Consider the following 26,216-nt stretch of genomic DNA (forward strand, 5'->3'; position numbering starts at 1 on the left):
TTGTTCGATTCACTGTCTCTTTTACTATATATCGTATAGTGCTGTATGCTGGAATGTTTCACGACGTACAAGTTACCATCTCTTCTCACTGTTAATCATCGTTAATGCAATTATGTGGATAATGAAATTCTGTACAAAAATGATTTTATTAAAAATTCTCATTTATAGGAAAATACAATCAACATTTACAACAGAATGATCCACGGTTAGACCATTTTCATTGTCAAAACATGAAACTGACAGACAACAATTGGTATTTCTTTTTAATAGTTGGTCCGAGCCTGTGTGCTTTGCTTATTGCAATGAATAAATCGCTCCGAGAAACTGAACGGAATTTGTACTCGTGTAAAAAGTACAAATTCATTTAAATTGGTGGTTCAAAATGCATCAAGAAACACATACGTGTAAATAAATATGAAGTATGCTCAATGTGGAACGTTTTCTTTTTTCAAATTTTTTTTCTTAAAGCAATTTTTTATTACGATCGCCCGTCAATATACAATATTAAGGGCGATGCTTGCTACTTTTTCTTTTTCGTTACATAAATCGATTCACTGTCATATTTTGTAATTATAATCAAGAAGATTCTGTCATCTTACGACAGGAATTTCATTGTAGAATTTTTTAGTATTTGAATTATTAGTATCCCTTTGTTATATTTGTACCCAATTTTTGAGCGCTGCAACCATTCAAATACATGACGCGTTAATTTTAATTAAAATATTATACCTTTCCTCGAAGTGAGAAACAAAGATTACACCTAATGTCGATAAGAGTCCGACCAAAGAATTGAAGACCCGTTCAAAATGAGTTTGCGGAATCAAAACGGAGCATCGGTAGGGAAACGTACAACTGCACAACTATGCGTTCGACGTGCGACATTTGGATTTCGTTCGATCGTTCTATTGTTTTTCGATGCACTGAATTGATACCGTTAGGAGGTGTCCCTACAAATTTTAACATCACGAGCAGGACCGTGTATCCACAGATTCACCGTGAAGAAGCAAGAATTCTTACAACGTAGTTCATCTATCGACAAAGACCTTCTTGCCTGGCTCTTGAATCCTTCGTGCAATCGTCTTAACGTATTATTGGCCGTTTGCAGAATTTTATTTCGTCTGACATCGTTGATTACGCCACTATCTGCCGTGACTCGTCTGCCTGGCCTAGCTATCGCGATCGAGAGAATCCAGCGTATCGTTGCTGGACGAGTGGGTCAGATCGCTCAGCTCGTCCAAATGTTTCTGCTTTTTGCGGACATTCCAGTGTAGACACTCGGCTAGAGAGTCGAACCAATCGGTAATTTGGTCGGCGGCGCAAATGCTAGGCACGGGGTATATGGACGTAGTCACCCTCAAGCTGCAAACAGTAGAAAAATCTCACTTGAATGATTCAACGAATCTGAACGTGTAACTTGCACGTGGCAACTTTAGCGACAAATAGGTGAAAACACGTAAAGCACCACCCATGAATCACCTAGCAGTACAGCCAACGTCTCGTTTCTAAGAAAATATATCGTAAAATAAGATTTCGTTGACGTAAATCACCATAAGAAAGCCAGACATTTCGTGAACGATCAATTGGACCGATAAAGAAGTACCAAACGTGGTCTTGATAAATGTATAGATGTTTACCAACAACCCGAACCAAGGAAAGAGAAATGAAATGAATTTGGAAAAAAAAAAGAAAAGAAACGGAATTTAAATAAATGAACACGTAGTAACATTCCACCATGCAAGTAGCTGCGATCTGTGCAGCTGCGATGAAAATAGAAAGAGGTAACGAAAGTCTTTTACGAAATAACAGGACAGACCTGTCCCCGACGCGTAGTTCTTGTTGATTGCGACCGTCGAAGGAGACGTAAGCTGTGCTGCGGGCCTCGTTGTTTGCCATTATCTGGAATAATTGCGAGAAACGCAAACGATTAGACAGATCTGACAAGCGGTTAACTTTTACCTGTCGCCGTGGAAGAGCTCCTGTCTATTTCTACCGTCGAAGGACACCCACGAGGTGTTCCTGCTGTCGGGTGAAACAGAAATCTGTGGTAGAAAGTAAGACGTTGGAGTTAAATCGTCAGCGGTAAAGGGCATTTGCGGGGTCGTTGCGAATCGCTCGAAGAGGCTCAATCTACAGTGTTCTCTATCGTGCGTAACTTTATGCAACGTTTCCTGCCATTCGACGGAAACTCTGGCAATTAGCGATCAGCTAATTCCATTAGTTCCATTACTCTGTCCAATAGTTTTTATAACGCTAGTTTTCTACAACGTTACGAGCAAGTTCGAGCTAAAGGATGTTCTAGTTACAGGAAGAGGTTTTTCCTGTCGACTCGAGGCTGAGTCTGGCTACAGCTATAAAAGGCGGCGAAGGCGGCGAAGGCGGCGAAGGCGGCGAAGACGGCGCGTTGAAAAAATGTTTGATATACCTTCAGTTCGACACCAGCCGGGACGACGATCGGCCTGAAGGACAAGGAGTGAGGGCAGATCGGTGTGATCATGATGGCAGGTACCGAAGGATGAATCATGCTGGCTCCAGCCGCGACGGCGTACGCGGTCGACCCGGTCGGTGTGCTCACGATCAGGCCATCACCCTGCACGCTGGTCACGTGTTTGCCGTCGATGAAGAGGTCGATATTCGAGAGGTACGGAGACGGGCCACGATCAACAACGACCTCGTTCAGTACCAGAAGATTTGTCGGCTGTTTGGCCGGTTTACCCTCCTCTCCTTTCCGCATGATGATACATCTCAGCCGACTCCTCAGGGTCAAGGCCGCGTGACCTAAACAGAAGGCCAATGCGCGTCAACTCTTACAACTTCGTTTTTAACGAAATGTCATTACGAGATACAGTGTGCGTGTGCGTGTGCGTGTGCGTGGGTGCGTGTGCGTCGAGCATAAGTGGCTGTTCGTTTTCACGTGTTTACATTTTTCTACTCGGTTCGATGATTTTGCATTTTCCTCGACACTCGACGAGCAATCAGCGCAAAAGCAAAGCTAACTGAGGTTTTTCTTCGCGTACGTTCCATTCTGCGGTGACTTGGTAATTCTTTATCGTAAAAACTTAAAAACAATACCTTATCCATTTACTCGCTCAAGATTGAATCGAATAAAGTGGCGATCGGTTATGAAAAATGATCGACAGAGATAACATCTCTGATAAATAACTCGATTGAAAATCAAAGTCCGGAAATTTTCGGATTAGCTTCGAACGTATCGAGAACCACTTATACTTTCAAGCACACGAACGTCTAGCACAAAAGTTTCGATACGCCTACGGGAGAAACGTTCAAGAGAAAAAGCAGAAATCGACCGATGATGTCAATTGTATCGTTACTAGGACGATAGTCGTAACAATAATTACGCATCGACGCATAATAAATCGTTGTTCGTGTAGAAACAAGGTTCGCGCCTATTTACTTCAGTCCTCGCGTTCCCGATACCCAAATCGTCGATTGTTTACGTTGCGTGGAATTTTTTTCCTTACTATTAGCAATGCGCGTTATCGTGTAATATGTAACGCAATTCGATCGGCATGTAGAATCACTACATTCCGCAGTATTTACGACGAGGGAGGGAAGTAATGTATTCGAAGGACTTTGATATTCACACAGCGAATTCATTCCTGTCAAAAAGCAAATCGAACTAAAAGTGTAGTTACCTTCCAATACGTTTGTTACTTGTTCCTGGAAATTATCGAATTCGAAGGGCGTCAAGAACCCTAACGAACCAAGGTGAAACGCCATCACAGGTGGTACCGATTGTTGAAACAACAAACTTGCATAAAGAAGGGTTCCATCGCCCCCCAAACAAACGATAAAATCGATACGATCCTTGAATAAAAATATACGTCAACTTTCGAACGTGGAACGACAATTAGGTAAATATGAAAAGAATTTTCTTATCGTAAGTAAAAAGAAAAAGAAGGAACGCTTACCTGCAAATCATCCGTACCGTCCCTGAAGGTTTGCAGCCTGTCTCGAACCCCCTCGAATCGGGGGTTCCTAGCCAAGGCTGAATCCTCCAAGACGGATGCTTCGACGAAAACTACCATCCGTTTCTCCTGAAAACGAGTAAAATCTCGAATGTCAACTTGTACTATAATTATTGCTGCACAAAAACTGAGCCACGCAAAGTAATTACTTTTCGTTCGCGCGGTAAACGCGTGCAAGATTATTTTCTAATAGCCGTAAAAGGATACGATGCGAAATTATCGCTATCGTAATTTATAAAAACCGTACAGTCATACTGAATCGATAAACCGAAGAATAGTTATATTTGTAAGTTTCAAGGAGACCGAGTAGATTATAAGAGTAAACACATTATAACACTTAAAAGATGCAAGGTGATTTCTTTCAAGAAGTTTCCATATTTGTCTCTTTCCGACAGCCACGATTTATACATAATCTAAATAAATAAAATGCAGTTGATTCTTGCCGGAACATTTGATGAAACTTGAAACGTAAAAACTGACGGATACAATGACATTGTACGATAATTCTTTCAATTTTATTTTTCAATGACGAAGCTTGAGCAATTTTTCTATGTATCGTATACAAGGACACATTGTGTACAAAAATCCAAAGAAGACCGCTGCGGATATTGTCAATGAATCGCGACTAGGGAATATTGCCGATATTAATCTCTTTACAGTGACAAGAAAATTATACTACGCCGAGCTGTTTGCCCGAGAGAGTAGATAAGAATTTTCCATTTGTAAAAAATATCCATTTGAAAAATACCAACGCTGGACTATCGACAATTGGAAAGATACAATTTTTTTTCCAACGAATCTAAAGTTAATTTATTCGCTGGCGATGGAAGATGTTTGACGTTCGGTTGGTACTAGAAATAATTTCAGGTACCAAACATCGACAATAAAGCACAGCAGTGGCAGCATTACGGTGCGAGGAGCTTTCTCCGCTAAAGGAGTTGGTCCACTTGCAGAAATCGAGGGGAACAGTGTTACGTACAGGGACATCCTAGAAACTCACTTGCTACCGTACACACAAAGAGCGATATTGGATAAAATTGGATACTTCGAGACGACAACGATCCCAAATATGCATCCAAATTGGGGAAAGGATGGTTATCGTCGAATAAAGTAAAAGTTTTCGATCGGTTTGCGTCGAGTTGGAAAGAATTTTAAACGAGACGGTATCGTAATCGATCGAATTTGGTGCGTCGATGTTGCGCCTCTGTTATTGTAGAAATAGACGCGGCCACCAAGTATTGTTGTTTTTCTCTTCTCCTGGGATCACTGGAGAAGTGGTTCGAGTTATTGATCCCCGTACGAGCCCCCAAATAACTGTTGTACTCGTACGTGGTGTATGGATATATATATATATATATATATATATATTTATATTTAAGAATATTATATATTACAGTATTAATAGTATTAGGCGTGGTGTTGGTGATTAGTTTCGCTTTTCACTAAGGTAGATCGACCGTTCCAATCCTCAGTCTCTCTCACTTGAGACATTCGGTCACGTTCGGTCATCCTAATCGTTCGTCTTTTCCAAACACTCTTCACTTTCTCCCAACCACATCTATTCCCTTTCATCCCCATGCATTCTCACGCTCGGTTGTCGCGCAAGACCCCCTGTAAAGGGATACTCGTGCCTTCCAGAAAAGCTAGCGAACAGATCGGCGCCAAGCGTTTAGCCTAACTCATGTCTGTCCGCGCTCGAAGCAGGCCCAAGCGAACTTGGAAAATCCGATACTACGGTATTAAATACATTGATGACATTTAAAAAACTTTTTACAATATAAGCTGTAAATTGTAAATATTATTTTCAGTATAAAACGAGTACTCACGCAAATGCCAGTTCGGTAATTATTAAAACAGATACATATGGAAATGAGCAGTGTTGAGTTTATTTTGCCATATTTTTCCACACACGCGTCCTTGCGTACAATATAAGTAAAAAATTGCTTAAATTTCTTCATTAGTGGCAAAAAATTGGAAAAAACTTTGAAAATATTTTTGTCCCGTACGAATCATTGGTAGAATTTACGGTGATCGAGAGATCTCGATTTCTGTTTTCGATACTTTACACGGACGATCTGCTGGAAATTTGTGTTTATTTGTGCTCCGAAGAATAAAAGGAAGAACGTATATCAGGAAGCGCGACAATACTTTTTGCGTTGAAATAATATTTTATTCCGGGTAATATCGGCTATTTCAACCGATTGCATTGTCCAACGGTTCGGAATGTGTTCGTGAATCGATATCGCGACATTGCTTCAAAACAAAAATATCTTCCGCGAACTGGAAAAAAACTTGTGAAAGAAAAAGGGGTACCGGTTCCGGGGGACAAAGATTGAACGACAGTGATGCTTACTTCTATTAGCCAGGTAACTAATTGGACGAACGGTGGCAATACCGACGAATCACGGACTTTCTTGATGACCAGAACAGTGAGAGGCGGCTTGTACCACGTCAACCTCTGAGAGGCTGGGTCTTGTATGGTCCTGCAATTAGACAAACATGAAGTCCACCGAGTGACATTGGATTCAAGTTTATGGTAAACATTTCTGGTGATTACGCAAATCGAGACCCATACATCTTCCTTTTTTATCGGATTCGATGACGAAGTCAAAAGTGGGAAAACTTGTGTCAAACGCGGCCTATTAAATGCACCTGCGTCACTGAATAATTAACATTAATGACAAAATTGTCCAAGGTTCGAAATATTTTCTGTATAATGCTCGGCTTGCCAGGATTCTTCAACGTCCAAGGAGGAATCGAAGCATACCGGCGCTTAAATAACGTTCGGTACTTGACGCACATTAATCGAATCGAAACGATCGCGACACGAGCTATTTAATATCGATAAAAGTACCGAGCGGGTTTCCGTGGATGCTATGCGCCCACTTTCACGTAGAGGGAGTCGATCGAAAAGTTTATCATTGAATTAGGGTCGACGAGATCAAAGGTGCGGAAAGATCAATGCATAATATAAGCAGCACGGCACGAGGGCGATCTTTAAGTGGTATTCACATTGTTTCCGTTTGCTTCAAGTCGTGCCGAACGTACCGATTCACTTGGGCAAGTGTTCAATAACGAAGGAATCGCCGGTACAAGCGATACCGAAACGTGTTTGAATTTTAAAAAGCGTTTAACATACGTGCACCGATAAACACGCTTCGTATGCAACTCGATAATTCTAGAAAGTTTGAGCGTCACTTGGCGCAGGGGATTTTTTATCGTTTAAAAAATTATCAAATTTTCTCGATCGTCGATTATTATTGGTTACGACCACAATTGCATCGCTTCGAGTGGAAGTACCGACTTCCGTTTCCTCTTCGTACGATCGGTTAGGTTCAATCGAGTATGACAGATCACTTTTTAACGGTTAGAAGGGAATGTACCGATTGAAAATTTGTGTCGTTTTAAATTGCAATAATTAAGAAGGAATTGTGAAGGGTACGTTAGCGAATGTGATTTCCATTCGAGGTGAAAATTTAAGTCGTTTTTAACGACTCCGTAAAGAACCTACCTGACAGTTCCAACCATGACGTGGTACCGGATTGAGAGTCGCGCTCGTACTGAACGTGGACCGAACACGGCGGTACGTTTTTTAACGGTAAACAATCGGACGACGCGCAAGCGCACGCGCGTTCGTACGCACGCTATTCGTTTTTATGTATGCGAATAATAGACGAGACGACGCACATAATCACGGTTCACGTGCATTTGTTTCAACCGATAGACACTTGTTAACCCAACTACTCGTGTTAATATACTCGATCAAAGTTCCAAGCAGATTCGAAAAACTACTCCGAGAGACACGGAAACCCAGCTACCCGATTCTTTTCTAAATATTCGCCTCGTCGTTAAGAATTTTCACACTTTACAACGGAATTCCTCGATCGATGAATTCGTAGATATTTTTCAACGAAAGTCAATATTAACCTATTTTTTGCATACGCGCGAAGCACTCCTAAAGACTTGAACCGTATCTACTTACCAAGTAATGAATCATGCATGTTGTGTATAATTTTGGCATTAATAATCGGTGCATACTTGCGTCTGATTACAATAGAAAAGAGTCTCATACATTTTGACTATTCTTTTTTTAAACGTAACACCTTCTCATGAATAGGTATTACCTTTCCACGAAAGCGTTTCGTTTCGATTAATATTAATCGGCAAGATATTTTATGGAAACGCAAGTGTCCCTTTAAGGATTATAAGGTCGTAAGATTTATAAGGTCGCTTTCTATTCCGCATCAACGAAACAGTTGTGCTTAGGCTCGCTCGCTTAAGAAGTCATTGTCACGGATAATTAGGTCAACGCGCGGTACTTGCATGTAGCGTAGTTTTTTCTTTTGCCCGCGAAACAACGTGTTTTCTTTCGCCTCGCCGTACTACCATAAACGATACCGTCTAATTACAAAAAGAAGTTTAAGTCTCCGTAACAAAACCGACTTAACTTTCTAGTAAGGTTAATGCAACGCGAGCGAACGAACGAACGAACGACCGCTACGACAAAATATGTCTCCCCAACAATGAAACAGCAAAAATGAAGATCTACTTACATGACCATCGCGGAATTTTTCATAATACGCCCGCATGGGCCGAACTGTTGAATAGGACTCGGTGCATTTAGACTTCTCGTTCTCCTGGGAACAAAAATTTAGAACGATTAATAAAAGCATCGAATTAACGGAGGTTTCACGTAACGCGGCTCGACGCAACGCAACGCAACGCAACGCAACGCAACGCAACGCAACGCAACGGAAGAAAAGAACAGGAATACTCTTGTCCTTGAACTTTTTTATCGCATCTTCCTTCGTCACCGAGCACAGGACAGGCGGAAGTGTACGAGGGAAGATTCACGATATTGCAGGCGCTGCGAGGAAAGAAAAAACAAACTTCGCGCGGTACTTATTCATACGAGTACTCTCAGCGACATAATAGCGAGCGCATGCGAATCAATTTGTAATCCACTGTACAAGCAATTACGTCGGCATCTCGCAAAGTGACCGAAGGATCCACGCTGAAACGACATCGGACCGTCACAGATTGGTCATTATTTTTTTAACGCGAGTGTTAGCCAGTTGTGATTTATTACTGCTTATGATTTACGAGCGATTCGACAATAAACATCAATAAAACGGAGCAATTTCGCCAAGGAAATAACGAGGTGCCATTAGCCAACGAAATACACGACAAAAGTGAACGCGACGGATTACTTTACGAGTCGCCAACTCCGATGAAATATTCTATTCACGCGTAAACGTATAAATCAACCAGTCGTCTTGAATGGAATTTATTTACGAAACGTGTCGAAAATAGGCGCGAACCTATAACGTTACTCACCACGCTCGAACGCAATCGGTACGAATCGCTACACACGTTCGACATTACGCACGAGGGGTCACCCGTGAACACGAATACGAGAGCACGTGTACAGCGAGCCTGTTTTCGTTTCTTCTGACATAAGACGCGCAAAACAACAGACAAAGTGACGACCGGTTCGACGAAACTAATAATTCTAATCGTTCGAACCGCCACTCCTTAGGGTTAAAGACCGTTTGCGAACGATTATCGCAACCGTTTGCAACCGTTGGCTTAATCATACGCTGATAACGCGCGACTTTGAAACGAACACGCTATTTTTTATCTCAAATGTGCACAATGGTCACGTTTTTACTCCCAACTCCAGACTCCGGACTGCCAACTCCTGCGTTTATCGTTCGTTCGGAGTACAACATCGATTCTCGTTACGACGCTTGAAAAATCTCTACCTGCGCAGTCTCTTCCGTGGAACATTGCCCATCGACGAGTTGATCGATCCCTTTCCTAGTGGATTAACGATATCGAGATTAACATCTGGCCGTCCGTTTCCACCAATCTCCAGCAAAGCCGACACTTGGTTCGTCATTTTCTCACCCGGTAAATTGCGAACGATTAACCGCGAGCTCCTCGGGAAATATAGTATACGTATATCATGTACAAAGAGAATCGACTTCGGACGAGCGTTGCAAAAGCCACTCGATTTGCAAGATTCTGTCGACTCGTTCGGGGTACAGCTACGTTAATTACCTCCAACTTCGGCACGTGGTTGCGCAATCGTACAACGATTCCAATTAAGGATTCGTCTCAATATTTCTATCGTTCGAATCGATTACCGACAGAGTCCCGTAAGTCGACTTTACCACCGATCGAATTCCTTGTAAACAACAGCGTACTGGCGGTATCGCCGTATTACTCGAGGTTGACGATCTCGCGATAGTAGAATTTTTTTTCGCAGAACGCTGCTCGAGCGTAATGTTTTCCGCTGACTCGGTAAACTCGCGTTACGTAAAAATTCTATCGCGCGCGATCGAGTACCGCTCAACGGAGATACCAGGATTCTTGTAAACCGCACGAGCGTCTATTTAACGGAATTAATCGTTAAAATACGAAGGTCGATCTACGCGAAACGAAGAGCGCGGCCTTCGAACGATCCAACTACCAAGAAACGGTAAGATTCGGTTTCAAGGGCGGGCAATCCTTTCCTCGACACTTTCGACGGTACCGAATTAGAATTTACTCGGCATATCTTCCAACGTGCAGGCATTAAACGTTATACCGGATTCGGAGCTAAGTTTGCGTACGTAGCACGAACACGTTACGATTCCAGTCGAACCGACAGGAGGGTATCTTTGAAACGATCTCTAAGCTCTCGATCCCGTAGAAGATTCTTGACGTCTTGGTCAATTGTCTCGCAGAAACGAATCACGTTCAACGACGATGAAAAATTTCAAAGCATCGATTCGACAACCTTGAACTCCCCGTCGGTAATCCCTCATGAAAGAATGCACGATGCAACGAACATCATTTATGTATTATTCATGTTACTCTTGTTGTAAAGCAATGTGCGATCCGGACGATGATCGCACGCAAGTACACAACGAGGTTTCTTTCTCCTCCCGGATCGATCCTCCATTCGGAAATTTTCGAAGAAATTCACTTTTTCACACACCGAACTTTCACCTCACTTCTTTCTCGTCCAGTACGTACTCGGGACGAAAAGATACTTTGTTCGTCACGATATACGGGGTGTACCGATAACGGACATTTCGCGAGGAGAGGAGTGAACTCCGGAAAGGACCGAATCGCGAGGTGGCTGCACGCAGAATGACGATCGGACAGAAGGTATCCAACAATTACGGGATTCTTTCTATGGAACCGTCGGTATACCGTACACTTTACGGTTCATGTCGATGCTAAATCTATCGCAATTTTATACAATATTATCCGATCGTGTGGTATCTTACGGGCAATAAATCTCCCGTCGAGTCGATCGGTTCTACTATATGTCGCGGCCGAGTCGTCTCATCGATTGGAAACTACCGCGCGCACCGACCGTACGAGACGAAACAAACGTGGAAGCATTGTTGCACGTTTTCGAACGAGCCCGACGAGACACCGCAAACTACTTTGATAATGTTTCCAAATCCATTGGGTAACTTTTTCTTTCGGTTTCGCGCGGTCCGACCACCGACAGACTTTCTCCCGATCGATTGGGAAACGCAGCGAAAGACGGAGAGATTTTACGAAGATGTACAACGAACGGTACGAAGGGAGGATGGACGGTGTCTCGTCGGTGAAAAGTGATGCGCGCTCGATCGGTGGTCCGGATTCTAGTACGCGGAAAGCTTACAAAACCGAACGCGATTTTCTTCACCGACTCGTCGTGGCTCTCGATCGAATCTGAAAAGGAGAAAACGATCGGTGCGTACGTCCGGTTCGGTAATCGATTACATCGACGTGAAATTTCTGAAATTCCAGCGCACGTAGTAACGGCTGCGAAGCCTATGGGAGCCCATGGCGCATCGAAGCTCCGAGCAAAACCCGAGTCAAATGGAATGTACAGCGAAAGGTGAACGCGTTCTCGCTCTCGAAGAAAGGAGCAACAAAAAACTCTCCCACCGAAGCGTTCGCGATTCGAGCAGGTACCGGCTCTTTGCACACGTGCAACTGAACACCGATGTGCAACACTCACGTACACAGTGATGTTTACCGTCGGCCTAAACGTCATTCGTAACGTAAAATTAGGAGAAACGATCGTTTCGGTTTCAACGGTAAGAAACGTGCGACAACCCAGCCAGAGAGATTCGACCGTTCCGTACGTTCCATTCGGAGCAAGTGCAGATCACAGCCTCGATTTATTGCGCGATGAACGTCTCCCGGGAATATTTTCCATCGCGAGTGTCTCTTTGCGATGCGTAGTTGTCACAGACACGGTTGGTGACGGCCTTGTAGTCATCGAGAGTCGTTCGGAATGTTCAACAGTGACCGATAATTAATAATACTCGACAACGGAGTAGGGTCCACCACGGACAGAATTTGCGCCGTCGTATCGTTGATTTTCGAGTATCGTACCGTCCAGTCTCAACGACGAGATCACTTCACGCTTTTCTACCTGCTTCGCGAACGCGTTACATAAATGGTGCACTACTGTTCAAATACACGTTGTAGCTCCGTTATTGTAACACATGTTACGATCGAAGATTGAGGTTAGGTATTCGGGACTCGTAAACCAACACCTGCCCTACCTTAATTCAGCCTCGTCCATGTGAACCGACCGTCGAAAAGGATTTATCAGGGTATCGAGAACGAGCAGAGTGTTCGACGAACGAGACTACGGATGTACGAATAGAGCGGGTGGAAGACACGCGTCAGAACTGAGGAATTGCAAAAGAAGCTCGTGGATAGCGTGGACGGGTCGACGCTGGCGTCGCGACGTCCAGTGCACTGCACGCATGCTCTGCACAGAATCGACCAATCGTTTTTGTTGCACGTGAGACAACGTCTATTTTCTACCGATTTTATTTAACTTCCTTTACGCAACTTTGCTTTTGGACGTGACAATGATGCAAATCTGATGAAAAATACGGAGTAATCGTCGTCGTCGTTATTGTTGTTGTTGTTGTTGTTGTTTTTGTTGCCGTTAGAATGTAAGATTTCTGGTATTGTAAACTGGTTTACGTGCACCTTCCTTCTTGCACGCGTGTTTTATAAATAATAAAATCGCGTATCTCGCTCAGCAGACGTTGACGAATCGTTAACCTGTTCGAGCAACAGTTTATCAATTTATATTGGCGCGATGCGTCCCCGTGTAGTAGGAATATTGAGCAAGCAAACGACTTCGTTCAAGTTTCGCACGAATCGGAATCGGATTACGCGGTTCCAGTTTAATTACGAAATTGAACGACCGTATACTGGTTTCGCTATAGCTTCGTTCGTGCGACTTACTTTTCATTTCGCTGCAAACGAATCCCGCTATTACTTAGCCAGGTGTTCCCGACAAAGAAGGTAAATGTAACCGAGCGATTTAATCGGGCAAAAATTTCTCGTCGACACTTTAGACGTTTCGCACGAATCTATATTGGAGCGAACTCGGCCGTTACCCGGGTACGTAAAATCATCGATTATTACCGTAAAAAAATGATTCCGGTACCGGGAATCGAACCCGAGCCTCCTGGGTGAGAGCCAGGTATCCTAGCCACTAGACCATACCGGATTTAGTGACTACGAATATATGAAATTACAAACAGTTCGGTGAGAGTTAACGATAATTTGGCAACGAGTGTTTATTTTTGATCGCCCAGTTGTACCGAGACTCGGTATTATTTATTTTTATAATCGAGAAATGGAAATTTCCATCACCGGCAAACTTTAAACGCGGAGAGGATACGTTTCGTCGAGACGGTTTTATCGATAGCCGTATTGTTCGATCGCGTGCAAAGTTACCATTTTTCGAAATAATTTTCCTTCTTTCGAAAGTGAAAATTGCGAGGAGCATTGGTGTACGATAGTTTTCTTCCCACTTTCGAAAATGGTGAAAAGTGGTTACTCACGGCCAAGTGCCGGAACGTTTCCTGCGTCGCGTTTCCGGGTCCTTGTCGTAATCTTCGAGGAAGGGCATATCCGCGTAGACATCGTCGATACCGATGATCCCCTTGTTCCTCGCGATACACCTCCAGTCGAGCATTTCGCTCACGCTTCGTCGTCGTGGCTTCTCCCTCACCATTTCCATTATCCGTTAATCATCTCCTATTTCGAATCGTTTCAACAACGTCCCGCGAACACGTTCACCGTGTTGCGCGTTTTCGATGTTCCGTTCTCACTGGGTTTACGCCTACAAGATCCTTCGACGCAACACGTGCTCGATGCAACGAACTTTCGACAAGGCCGCACACATTTTCAACACTTTGAAAGTTCGTAACGTGTATCGAACGTATCGTATCACACTCGTCTCGAAGGTTCACCGTTTGGCCCGTGAACGCAATTTCAAAGAGGAATTTCGATCGCAAACGATCGATGCGTCCGGTCCTCGGTGTATCGACGAGCCGATCACGTGTTTACGTGCGATTTTCGCGCGGTACTTTCAAACGCCCTACGAGGCCCGCGCTTTCTTTTTTCTTTTACGTAAGTGGAAATAATTAATGTCTAGCTCGTACCGACCTGGCAGCCGAAGACCCCATTCCGCGAGGTAACCGGTAGAAAAAGGAAAAACGACTCCGTTCGATGTGAGCCACACACGCGTATATATTATACATAAATAAAAGTTAAAGCGTTGCGTAATTCTCGCTCGATGGTAATAAATTTGCGCGAACGTAACGTTCCACGTGCACGGGAAACTGCCAAGTACGAGACGTCGACTCGATTTTAACATCGGTGTCGATGAAAGAACGCGATACTTACACGATCGTTGCTTCCTGTTACGAACGGCTACCGATCGAGTTTTCCAACGAAATTACCCCAGAACGGCCGAGTCGCGTTAACGCGACTATTTCATTTTAACGCGGTGGTTCTTGCGACCTACTTTCCTCGCGGACTTTGACAATTTCACTTCGGTACGAACTTGGCAATTCGTTCGTTATCGGACGCGTTTTCTCGTTTATTCTTTTATCTTATCGTTCGACGGCAATTATATTCGACAAAATTATCTACGATAGACACAGAGTCGTGCGATTTCGTTTCCACGTTCCCGATCGTTCCGGTGTTACGTTCGACAACGAGTCGAGAACGTCGCGACCGGTGTAAATAATTATCGCCCGGTTGCGAATCAACGATTACGCGTTTGCACTGCCGTTACCGTTGTCGCTGCGAAATCGAGCGAGAATCCGCTGCAACAACCGAATCGGAATTTCGAATTGCTACGGTGGCCTGTCATCGTTCCCCGAGGCTCGACTCGAAATTGAAATTTACGATCAACGGTCACCTCGAACCGCGGTTAGATAATTACTCGTCGCTCGAAGCGATCCGCGAGAGTCTCGCGCGACGAAAACGCGGTTAATTCCACGGTAAACGGGGAAGTGGTTTTCTGGATTTTCAACGAACGCCGTTTCAGCTCCGCCGAATGATTCGTCGATGGGACGTTTAACCGCGAAATTGCGTCAAACTATTTTTAAAAGAGAAAGCATACTTACAAGGACGAAATTCTAGTTAAAAATACCGTCGCGACCGTAAAACGTTCGCGATTGCGTCTCGAGACGTTCTAGTTACTTCGCGTCGATACGACGGCCCTACGACTTACGGAACCGCTCGTTAAAGTACCGCGATTTCCCACGGGGGAGACCTCTTTGCGAGAAATCGATCGCAGAAAACGCAACAACGGTTTAGAAACGAGGTCTCCGAACCGGAATCCTGAGCGAACGAACGACAACGGTGACGAGAGTACCGCGATCGACGACCGCTCAGAGTTCACTGAGGAACGACTTTACCGGCCGCAGTCTCTGAAAGGCACTTAGGGCTTTCTAACTCGCGCCTCGCCCCACCATGCTACCTCTACTATCTTAATACGCGTACATAGGTGATAAAAAAGAAGGAAAAAAAAATATGTGTCGAGGAAGCAACGGCGAAGGCGTTCGAGTGTAACCGTCAACGTACGTACGCGTTGAAAAATTCAACGCGCGATACAATTTTCAAACGTACATACACGATCGCTCGTGACCGACCAAAGACTGCTAGCGTCGATGTTTTTGCTTTTGTATTACGCAACCGTACAATGCACGGTATCCTTACACGGATAAATGCACTTTGCGTTATCGTCCAAGTCCAGGGTAACGAGAGCTGTTTTTTCTTTCTCTTTTTGCCTTTTTCTCTCGAGTCGCGAAGGCTTTCTTTTACATCGCGTATCGAGCACCGGTTGCGTTTAAACGGCAACTCGTGCCAGTTGGTCGTTCCACGTAGAAAGAGGTCGATGCAAGTTCGTTCCTTCCTCGTGGCGTCCTCTTGTTCGTTGGGTGTCGTTCGAGAGGGAAGGTTGTTTTCACGGTTGTCGCAAGTATGCAGCTCGAGCGAAGCAAACTCCTAATCGGTGAAAGCGAGAACGAAAGGCAAATAAACGATCAACTGGTTCATTTGCAAGGAAACCTCGCAGCTGCGCGGCAGTGTCGCGCTTGCGAGCCTAGACGGTGTCAAGCTCGACCTATTTTCATTGTTCTTTTTCGAATACAAAGGGTCATTCTTCTCGTCGTTTCACTCGCCTCGGCGTCATCGACGACGCCGATAACCGTGTTCCCTCCTCTCGCTTTCCGATCACGATTGTCCATTTCCCGTTTTCCCATCGAAAACAAAGAAAAGGATCGAAGGATCGCGATGCGCGAGAACCGTGGGAAACCGTGGGGAACCGTCGTACGCACGGTAGAGAGAGAGTTTACGGTTCGCGTTGTTCCCATGTGGTTTTCCTCCTTGACTTTTTCCCGATTATACCGGCGGAAAGGTTACATCTCGATAAGAACTCGTGGCCGACTTCCGGCCGCCGTCTTCGTCTCCCAATGTTGTCGAACCCTGCACACCGTGTCGAACGGTTTCGATCGACTCCCTGTACTTCGACCCATCGAAAGAAAATATTTTCTCGCGAATCCCGACGCGAGCTCGTCGCCTCTTCGATTGCGTAATAAACAGTGATACGTACCGCGAGAAGTATATATAACAAGCAGGTCGTAAGGCATAACTGTAAACCAGTTGCATGTAATGCAATTATGGTATGAAAGTGATCAAAATTTATTGCGGCCGCCGGTACCGTGTTGCAAAACCGATGGGACGAGAAGCAAACCGAAATACCCGCGGAGAAACAGCCGTCTTCCCAGGGCCGTACCGATCGCGTAGACGATTCTTTCTTTCCTTTCGTTTTTTCACGCGTTATCGATAACACCGAGGCACACGATGCCGAATACGCGTAGAATAATTTCGAAACGAGACACCTTCCTGGCAATTCCCTCGCTCGACGAATACGAAAGTCGTGGAGAAAATTCGACTCGACGATGTCCCAATTTCAATTGTACGTCCGTTAGAAACTTCATTTTTACGAGAGAGATACATATTTATTCCAAGGACGAGTGTCGCAAGGCTCGTTACGGTCTTCTCGACGCGTCGGCGACAAATATTTTGGTTGCTAGGGATTGCACACTTCGTCCTCTGCGAGTGATTTTGCAAATTGTCTCTCGTACGATATTGTTTCGCAATTATTGGAAGAGTCTCGCGACGATGCGACGGTTATTTTTCCTCAAACTATCCGCAAAGTCTATTTCCCCTTTCTCTTCCGTTCTTCGATTCGCTTCACCGCTTTCTTCCCGATAGACGTTTCGTTAGCCCGACGTCACGAATAAATTAATCTCAACGCCTGTTCGTATCGTTCTTGAAACGATCAAGTTCCTCGACATCGAATCGTCATTTTCAGATCAGTCGCGACTCGTCGCAGCATCGACCGTTACACTGTCGCGCAGCGTCCTGACAACCAAAGTCGTGACTTATACCGTCACGTTTGCACGATCGCAGCGTTACGAGACGTACAATGAATTTGAGCAGCCAAAAATACTTAGCGCAGACCGTACAAGTTACTTTTATCTTCCCTACCCCGTAGCTAGATTCGTTAAGTACAAAGTCCCTATTCTTCTATCGCGTTGTTTGCTATTCTTCCGTACGTTTGTATACTTTGTCGAGACAGTGTCATTCGACACCCGGTAGAAACGCAATTCCAAATAACTCGCCATGGTTCGGTGTACACTCTCCCAGGACACATGGTTCGTGTCGAGCCTTTATTACTTTCAAACGTTCACGAAAATACGTTCAACTCAGGGTACAAACTGTTCGCGTTCCATTTTGCAGAAACGAACAACGAATAAAAGATAAACTACCTATTATCCGTTACTTGTTGAATAAAAATTAGAATTTCAATTGTGGAATAAAATATTGTTCGTCACGGTTCCAAACCCTCGAGGTCTTTGAGAAGAATTGCATCTCCGAGACGCGAATCGTTCGTGCGTCGAGGCCCTAAGACGACAATATCTGTGCGATTAACAATTTCCATTTAAACTTTCAAAGAACGGACTTTCTACGGAAAGGAAGTCCACGTACAAACAGCCTTTTGTGCATTCCGTGGAACGAGATACTGTCTCACAGAAGAATATAAAACCCGTGGTTTGAGGACGATATTGTGGTCAACAATGAGGCTGTGTCCTTCCAGAAGTGCATTTATGCAACGGTAATGATCATTCTGCCTTCATGACTAGCAATAAATATCTTTATACCTCGCGAGTATCGCGTTTCCTCCGCTAGATTATAATGACGTATCCGAATGCAGAAAATTATACAACTGTAACAAATGACATTGGTTCAAGCTGCTCGAAAGTGTGTCACAGGAAACCGTCTCAAAGTACGGAACGAGAACTACTACCAGGTGCGATGGTGGTGTAATGGTCAGCATAGTTGCCTTCCAAGCAGTTGATCCGGGTTCGATTCCCGGCCATCGCACACTTTTTTATTTTTACGATTTCCATCGATTTTGAACCGACAATTATTTTCGTACGTATACAAACATTATCGTTATTAATGTTTTTGAACCTTATCACAATTTACGAACGTATCGCAGAGAGAAATGTACAATCGAATCTTGCAAAGATTGTACTCGGTGCTGCAATATACGGAGTAAAAAGTTATTTTCATTAAATCGTTTGTTGTTCGTTTCAAACTTTCAATATTTTTGAATTTAAAAAACACAGCAAAGTGTGTTCATATATTCGAATTTGATATATTTAGTAACTAAAAAAAAAAAAAAAACAAGTAAACGATTCAATTATTAACGCGAAGATTGGTATAATTATTTATTTATTTATTTTTTTTTTTTTTTTATTTATTAAACGGTGAAAAAATTCTATAGCGTGCAAAATAGTAACAAGTACTGATAAAACACGAGACGTAACGATATCGTAATTGGAACATTTCGTTTGTGAAATACGATTGATATTTCAGAGCCGCGTGAAACGGATTACCACTAAAGTAACGTACTCAGTGCAAGAAGCACTGCTGGTGTAGTGGTATCATGCAAGATTCCCATTCTTGCGACCCGGGTTCGATTCCCGGGCAGTGCAGTCCTTTTTTTTTTTATTTTCATAAATATAAATGCAAATCGATCGTCGTTTACGAAAAATTGTATAAGAATGAAATCGCACCGGTTAGAAAAATAGAAACGCGACGAGCACTTTGCGCGGTAGCTTTTCCAATGTCATTTCACTCGAATCAATTACTTCGTTCAGGTTCACCTTAACTGCATTTTTTACATCCTCGTCGATGTTAATCTCTAACAAGAACCACAATCGATAATACGAAGAAAAGAATATTATCGAACGAGCGCACTTCGTTAATTCTTTATAGCGTACGAAGACTCCGATCTTCGTTATCGTTAACGACTCGGCATTGAATATTTATCGAATACTTCTGTGATTTAGTAATCAACTTTTTTGATAAACCGATACCGAGCGCAGCGTTATTATTTATCGTACCTGTTGATTTTACCGATACACGAATTTCTGTTCAGCAAAACTGTCCTACCGAGAATGCTGCCACCACGTTGCATCACTATATACCGGAGCATCGCTATACTGAAACGGCCTAACACAAACATTTCAATCCATCAGCAAACGGTGCATTGTCGGGGAAGGAAGGAATACAAAAATTACCAATGATAAGCGGGAACCTTAGCGATAACCCAGCATTAACGACAAGAAAAGATTGTTCGCGTGACCTGCCTCTACATCACGATTTCTGATCAATCGTTCGATTTTAGATTACCGGAACTGCAATATTACAAAGATACCTTTCGTAATCTCCAATTATCAATTCCGTGCATAAAAAACACACGATACGCTTTTAAAACAGTCTGGAATTAATCGCGTTACGTCCCCTCTGACTGTGTAAGAGTATTTTCAGAATTAATCTTTCACGAGCTGCGCGTTCAATACCATTCTTACAAGTCTGTTTAATTCCAAATTTTACCGCGAGGCGCGCACGCGCTAATAACGATCTGGAGAGTACCGATGAAATTAAAATTGCCAACTTAAAATTGATATATACGAGAGGAGATGCGTCGTGTCGGACGATTCGATTTAAAACGATGCGCGGCTTGAAATGTTCAAGGTCGATAATATCGAATCGAATTCGAACGCAATACGCGAAAAATCGTCTCAAATTGCGTTCGTCGCATTATCGTACACAGATTGTACAAGAAGTAAATAAAGTAGGCGCGTGCTTTCAGCGAAATCTACAAACTTTGCGATACGATTTCGACGTCGCAGTGAGTTTGTCTCTTCGAAGAAAGAGACTCGTGTCGTGTACACACGGTCGTAGATACTTGAAAAATCGAAAACTTTCGAGAGGTCGTGTCCCCGGATGGTAGATTGGATTATAAAATAAAACGTATTCGTAGAGAAACGTTGCGAGTTACCGATAACGAAATTCTCGTCCCAGTTATCGTTCACCGCGATAAGTGTTACGTACATCGGTGACAAATCGGGCCAATTCTACTCCTCTCCGTTGGTTTCGTAAACGATCTTAACCCACGATAACGGCCAATTAGCAAACGAAGAAACAGTTTTACCAAAATATCGGTTCCGTTGCTTGCCACGAGCGCGGTACTACGATCTTGAAAGCGAGAGCGCACCTACAAATACAAACGAGCCGGTTGCGTTGCCTTTTGCGTCAACACGGTGGATAAAGTTGCGCGACAATCATCGCCGTTTCTTCGAACAGCTCTTCGTGCCAACAGAGTTTCGTATATTTTCGTCTCCGAGAACTTTCGTTCGAATATCGATCTTCGAGGTACGAATCAAGCGTGACTCAGATTTCGCAAGGATCCACGAAATCCCAGTGATTCGGGATGAAATGTGAAAGAAGATTCGTGTAAATACGAATCGGCTCGCAGGTGGGAGTCGCGTCCGACTGGACTGGTTCGCGATACATTCCGAGTGGCTAGCGTTCAGACGAGCTGCCCTGGTCACGGATGAAAGTAACTAACCTGACCGTGACTCAGGATCGACTTTCCTGATTCGCGCCGAAACGACTACCTCGGCCGTTGGCGAGCATCTGGAAACCTGTACGCTCGACGCGTGTCTCCCAGTTCTCTTCGAGTTTCGATTGCACCGCGACGCGCGAGAAAGTTCCTTCTAAGGCTCAAGGTTAATTTACAACATACCCGATCGAAAGCTAGTTTCTTTTTTAACGTATACATCGCTCGCTCGTCGGTTATGAAAATCGTCGTTGCAGCTCGGAATGCTCAACGAACAAAGACGATCGGGAGCCGAACGAGCACGGCTCGCGCGTCGCGAACATTCATTTAAACGGACAAGGAACTACAACATCGACTACTGTAACTATCTAGGACGTAACGAAGCAGCATTGGGATCGGTGCGCCAAAATAAAAGAAACGTGTACATGCACAATGGTGTAGGGAAATCGACGTGGACACATTTTGCGAATAAGCGACGCGTTTCGAAGAGGTGTGTCCGTACGGAATGTAGTCTTCCTTAGTCGGCAGGAAAGGAAGAACGCGATTCGTGCAAACGTCACGGAGGAAAAATTCAACCGTTACCGATACAACCGAACGACACACCTCGACTTCGGACTGTCCACGGGACACTCGCTGCGGACAAAACAACAACGGGACACTTGTCATGCCGATGGCGCCAGCTGCAGGGATACAGGCTAAAAAGTAGAAAACTGCGTTACCTTCGCGGCTCCACTGTGTTGATGTAATCGACCGTTAACTCGAACCGCACGTTGCTTCAAGAGAAAAAGACAGTATTATACATCGGCGAGGAACAGATTCGATCGGACGGGACAAATATAGCGGGAAACGAGTAAAAATATCTTTTTTTTTTTCTTTTTTTCTTTTTTTCTTTTTTTCTTTTTTTCTTTTTTTCTTTACGCGCACCCAATGGCACTGTATTCTCGGTAATGCTTCGACTAAAGCAACGCCTCGGATATCCGGTAAGTAGTTGCCCCTTTTGCGGTCAACGGTTGGACGATCTTTGCATCGACGCGATGCACACGTATGCAAGATATTAACCTCGAAAGATCAAACGCCAAAGAAGACATCCTTGGCTTCGTTGTTCGAAGCCCTTCGATCGTGTCCGTTCTCGTTGAAGATTAGAATCGGATGTCCCGTGGACATCCGTCGACGACGCGCGAAAGGCTATCGAAAGTACGAAAGATAATCGAGAGACGGTTGAGGTCGTTTTCTGCATCGAAACGTGTCAACGCACGCGCGATGAACGTATTCTTGCGTCTACGTTCTACGTGTACTATTCGAAAAGGGAGAGTATCGTTACGAATAAGAACGGCAAGGTCCCGGTCGTGGCCTTGGCCTAGATCGCCCAAATCGTTTCGGTGAAGGGATTCGATCTAACCGTGCGTGGAAGAACGGATGCATCGCGATAAAAGGAACGAGCCGATGAACCATCTCCGGTTCGGTTTCTCCGTTGTTTCGTTCACGAACGTTGTTATACGTCGCGATGCGAGAGAAAAATTAGACTTGGATAAAGTTGGTCGGACTTTCGAATCGATACCGCGAAAAAAATATCGAAAGAAAAAGAAATAACTGGATCGCGTAACACGATCGAGAATCGAACTCGGATCGATTTTGCTTCGAAGGCAGCAACGATGCCGACCGTTGCACCAGCATCGGCAGTCGACGCTACGACCCCGAACGGGTCGCGACCCGATCCACGACGATCGGTACTCCAACGTATCTCGAAGCTGTCCGTAACTTTTCACGTGGACTTACACCGGAGGAAATTTTTCGATATTCATGAGCCACCTGCTCGCGCCACGAGCACTCGATCGATGAATGTTCGTTTATTTTTAACGCGGACTTATCGGCGCGCACATCGTCGAGAGGAACGAGGCCGTGTTCGTGCCAATTTATTTTCAGTAAAACGTTTTTATCGAGTCTCCGCGAGGCAGCGATGCAGCGATGCAGCGCGATAACAACGATGCGTGTACCTTGAAAAGAGGCGTCCAAAGTCGAGGTTCCGTCGACTCGCGCATGGTCTCCGGCTCGAAAACTTTCGAAGCGATCGATCGATTCAACGATCCTCGATCACGTTCACGTGCGATGACCGTCGAAAACGCGCACGGTGATCGATGCGCGTCGCACCGATCGTTTTTTCGAATGTAACATCGCATTACCGATTCCAGTTTCATTGGCGCGTGATTGCTCGCGTCAGAGGTCACTCTACGAAATCATCGTGTATCGTGTATCGTGTATCGTGTATCGTCTTACCTGAACGTTTGCTGTTTATCCTGCATTTTCGAGATGACCGTTTTTTTCGGCACGTTTTCGTCCAATTCGAGGTCCACCATCGCCCTGGCCAATTGAAGATCCTTTTCGTTCATCGTGGACACCGGTTCTCTCCTTCTGGCCGTTTCTCTCTGTTCGCTGCTCGTGCGTACCGGAATTGAAGGAAACGCGACAACGATGCACGACCGGACCGCTCGGAAGCAGTTGCGAGAACCGCACCGAGAGATGTCTCGTCCCGTACTGAAACACCGATCGACTTAACCTCACCGTCTCGCGCCTACGGATCCACGCTGCTCTAATGGGACCTACTCTCTTACCCTTTCCCTCCTTCTCGTTCTCTCCTCTCCCGCCGCGAATAATATTGTCGTGTAAATACCGGCTGTGCGAATAGAACGGTTCTATTATCGTCGGCCGGGGTCCCGGCGGTCTGCTCTTTCGGGATATTATTGGACCCGTGTGTGTACTCCACTTTCGAACGCCCTTTACCGTTCCCGCTCCTATCGTTGTTTACATTGCTCGCGAACGATATTCATCGGCAACAGCTATCTCGCGAACCAGTCGTTTACGAGCCATTCGAGTTTCACGCTGTGTTCATCATCGAGACGGCGCATCGAATCGGTACACCTTTCCTTTCGATCGGACAAGTGCCATTTTGTGATTCGACTCGATCGTTTACGAGACACTTCGATCAAAGTGTAATGCGACAATTGTTGCAGATATTTTCTATCAGTGTCGACGATCGTTCATTTTTCCTCGAACAGAGATCGTTTTGTCTTTTTATCGTAAAAGTTAATTCACGAATAAAGTACGGAACGGACTAAACGTTCGATGGAATTCTTGCGACCTTACGAGTCTTCTTACCATTTTTGTATCACTTTCAACGTTATCGGTGAAGCCTGGAATACGATTTTAGCGCTCTTTGCGTTTGGAATTGAGACTAAATTTTGGAAAATATGTTCCGTTTCTAAAATTTATTTTCTTATTTTTCCTTTATATTTCTTCCATCGCATTCTTCGATACAAATTTTCTTTCGTACTTACGATGGCCGTGTTAGCTGACCGCTACTAACGAATAACGTCGAGCAACATCTCCGGTTCTTCCCTTCTTAATTTCGACATTATTCGACCGTTTCCCAATTTCATTTTTTTTACGTTTTTGCGGATTTTGCGGTAAAATAATAAGATATTTCTTTTAATCGCTTCTGTCTCCGTCTTTCGATTATTCGTTGAATTCCTATGATTCTGTAGCTACGTATCGATAAATACCTGGAAAGAAAGTGATTCGGAACGATACGTGCTATTTAACCATTTATTACAGGATGATTTTCTCACCAGTGTCGTCGCCTAAACGCTTCCGTGTTTGTACATACGTACCGATAAAGTGGCCGATGTCCCTATTGCGTCGTAAACTGGTCGACTACTGCAGCGAAGCGCCGTTTTGTAGCGTCAGCGAACTAAAAACGAAACGCACAGGATTATTACTCAGCCGTTTAGGCAACAACCATGTGTTTCGGCCTACCAATGAGAGAGTCACTCTGTGTATTCGTATTCTCGTTATTTCGCGTATCGTTACAACTCGCTAATCAGGTGTTCAATTGGATAACGAAACGAGACAATTTGGAACAAAGTAGTTTGTCTAAAAATTCACTTAACGGGCGATCTTTGATCTTTAAATGATCAGGTAGGATGCCGATACCTACGAACACCTTATCTTTTTCTTATGAAATCTTTTGTACATCGAGACGGTTGAATTTTTCGAACTGTCCACGCATGCGTTCGGTCACTCTATAGCCATTTCTTTAACGAGCAGAAATATCATCGCGAAACGATTTGAATTTTCAAATTCGGAAAACGAATCGAGAACACGGAAACGTGTATTGTACACGTGTCGTCCGGTAGGAGAGAAAAACGGAATTCTTCGCCGTATCGGAAAGGTTAATGAGCCAGATTTAAGGTCACCGGGTACGAATCTCGGAAAAAGTAGTTTCATTTTTGCTTGTTCACTCGTTTCTTATTCCGGTCGCCACATCTCGCATAAGCGAGTTAATAATTGTGTAACTAGTTCGAACTGTTGTCAGATTCCAGGGAAAGATTCACCGCGAACCTATTTTGTGGATGCTACCGTCTCAAGAGGACTCTCTTATGATACAAAATATTACGGTACAGGGTCTCAGAGTAGATAGGATTTGAAATATTTTAACCACCCGTAAGAGTACCACGAAGAACTTTTAGTTTCGTGTTGTTAAAATGTTTCGAGTTTCATCTTGAGAAAGAATGCGAAAAAAAAATGCAATTTCTCCTTACAGTATTTTTTACAGTTAATATATGTTTTGTACCATCGATATATGAACATTGCCGATGGACTATTTGGTGATGAATGGACAAAACTATTCTTAAGCTTTGTGTCTTGTAGCGCCGCTAACGGCAAAACGCGTAAGTTTGTCGGAGTATAATTTTTATTTTCATCGTGCGATGGCGCCACTGATACCTTATGGGGTCGATGTCCAACAAACGCGAGTCTTTAGGATGAATGAATGGACAAAACTATTCTTAAGCTTTCTGTCTTGAAGCGCCGCTATCGGCAAAACGCGTAAGTTTGTCGGAGTATAATTTTTATTTTCACCGTGCGATGGCGCCACT

The 26,216-nt window shown here is 44.1% G+C and overlaps 1 protein-coding gene, 1 long non-coding RNA gene and 3 other non-coding genes across 15 annotated transcripts; 2 read left to right on the forward strand and 3 right to left on the reverse strand.

Annotated features, from left to right (window-relative positions):
• Window positions 1-127: 127 nt before the first annotated feature.
• On the reverse strand, window positions 128-24,826 carry LOC143154350 (NAD kinase). Of its 11 annotated transcripts, none has more exons than XM_076326417.1 (10): window positions 23,895-24,826; window positions 23,560-23,817; window positions 22,005-22,058; window positions 8,540-8,623; window positions 6,340-6,469; window positions 3,930-4,055; window positions 3,654-3,825; window positions 2,423-2,775; window positions 1,957-2,039; window positions 128-1,359 (listed from the first exon to the last, which is right to left on the reverse strand). In XM_076326417.1, the coding sequence occupies exons 2-10, from the start codon at window positions 23,670-23,672 to the stop codon at window positions 1,167-1,169; spliced, it is 1,308 nt and encodes a 435-aa protein (XP_076182532.1). In that variant the 5' UTR covers window positions 23,673-23,817; window positions 23,895-24,826; the 3' UTR covers window positions 128-1,166. The 11 variants fall into 11 exon arrangements, with proteins under 11 accessions (XP_076182532.1, XP_076182531.1, XP_076182535.1 ...); XM_076326416.1 differs by lacking the exon at window positions 1,957-2,039 and adding an exon at window positions 1,814-1,896 and having other exon boundaries at window positions 23,895-24,428; XM_076326420.1 differs by lacking the exons at window positions 1,957-2,039; window positions 22,005-22,058 and adding an exon at window positions 1,814-1,896 and having other exon boundaries at window positions 23,895-24,428.
• Window positions 5,418-6,333, reverse strand: LOC143154351 (uncharacterized). The gene is made up of 2 exons (XR_012994047.1): window positions 5,813-6,333; window positions 5,418-5,717 (listed from the first exon to the last, which is right to left on the reverse strand). It is a non-coding gene; the product is annotated as an uncharacterized LOC143154351 (long non-coding RNA).
• Window positions 13,444-13,515, reverse strand: Trnae-cuc (transfer RNA glutamic acid (anticodon CUC)). The gene has a single exon. It is a non-coding gene; the product is annotated as a tRNA-Glu (tRNA).
• Trnag-ucc (transfer RNA glycine (anticodon UCC)) lies at window positions 18,684-18,755 on the forward strand. Its single transcript has one exon. It is a non-coding gene; the product is annotated as a tRNA-Gly (tRNA).
• Window positions 19,302-19,372, forward strand: Trnag-ccc (transfer RNA glycine (anticodon CCC)). The gene has a single exon. It is a non-coding gene; the product is annotated as a tRNA-Gly (tRNA).
• Window positions 24,827-26,216: the final 1,390 nt, after the last annotated feature.

The sequence above is a fragment of the Ptiloglossa arizonensis genome, chromosome 14 (genome assembly GCF_051014685.1).
Source record: "Ptiloglossa arizonensis isolate GNS036 chromosome 14, iyPtiAriz1_principal, whole genome shotgun sequence".
NCBI lineage: Eukaryota > Metazoa > Arthropoda > Insecta > Hymenoptera > Colletidae > Ptiloglossa > Ptiloglossa arizonensis.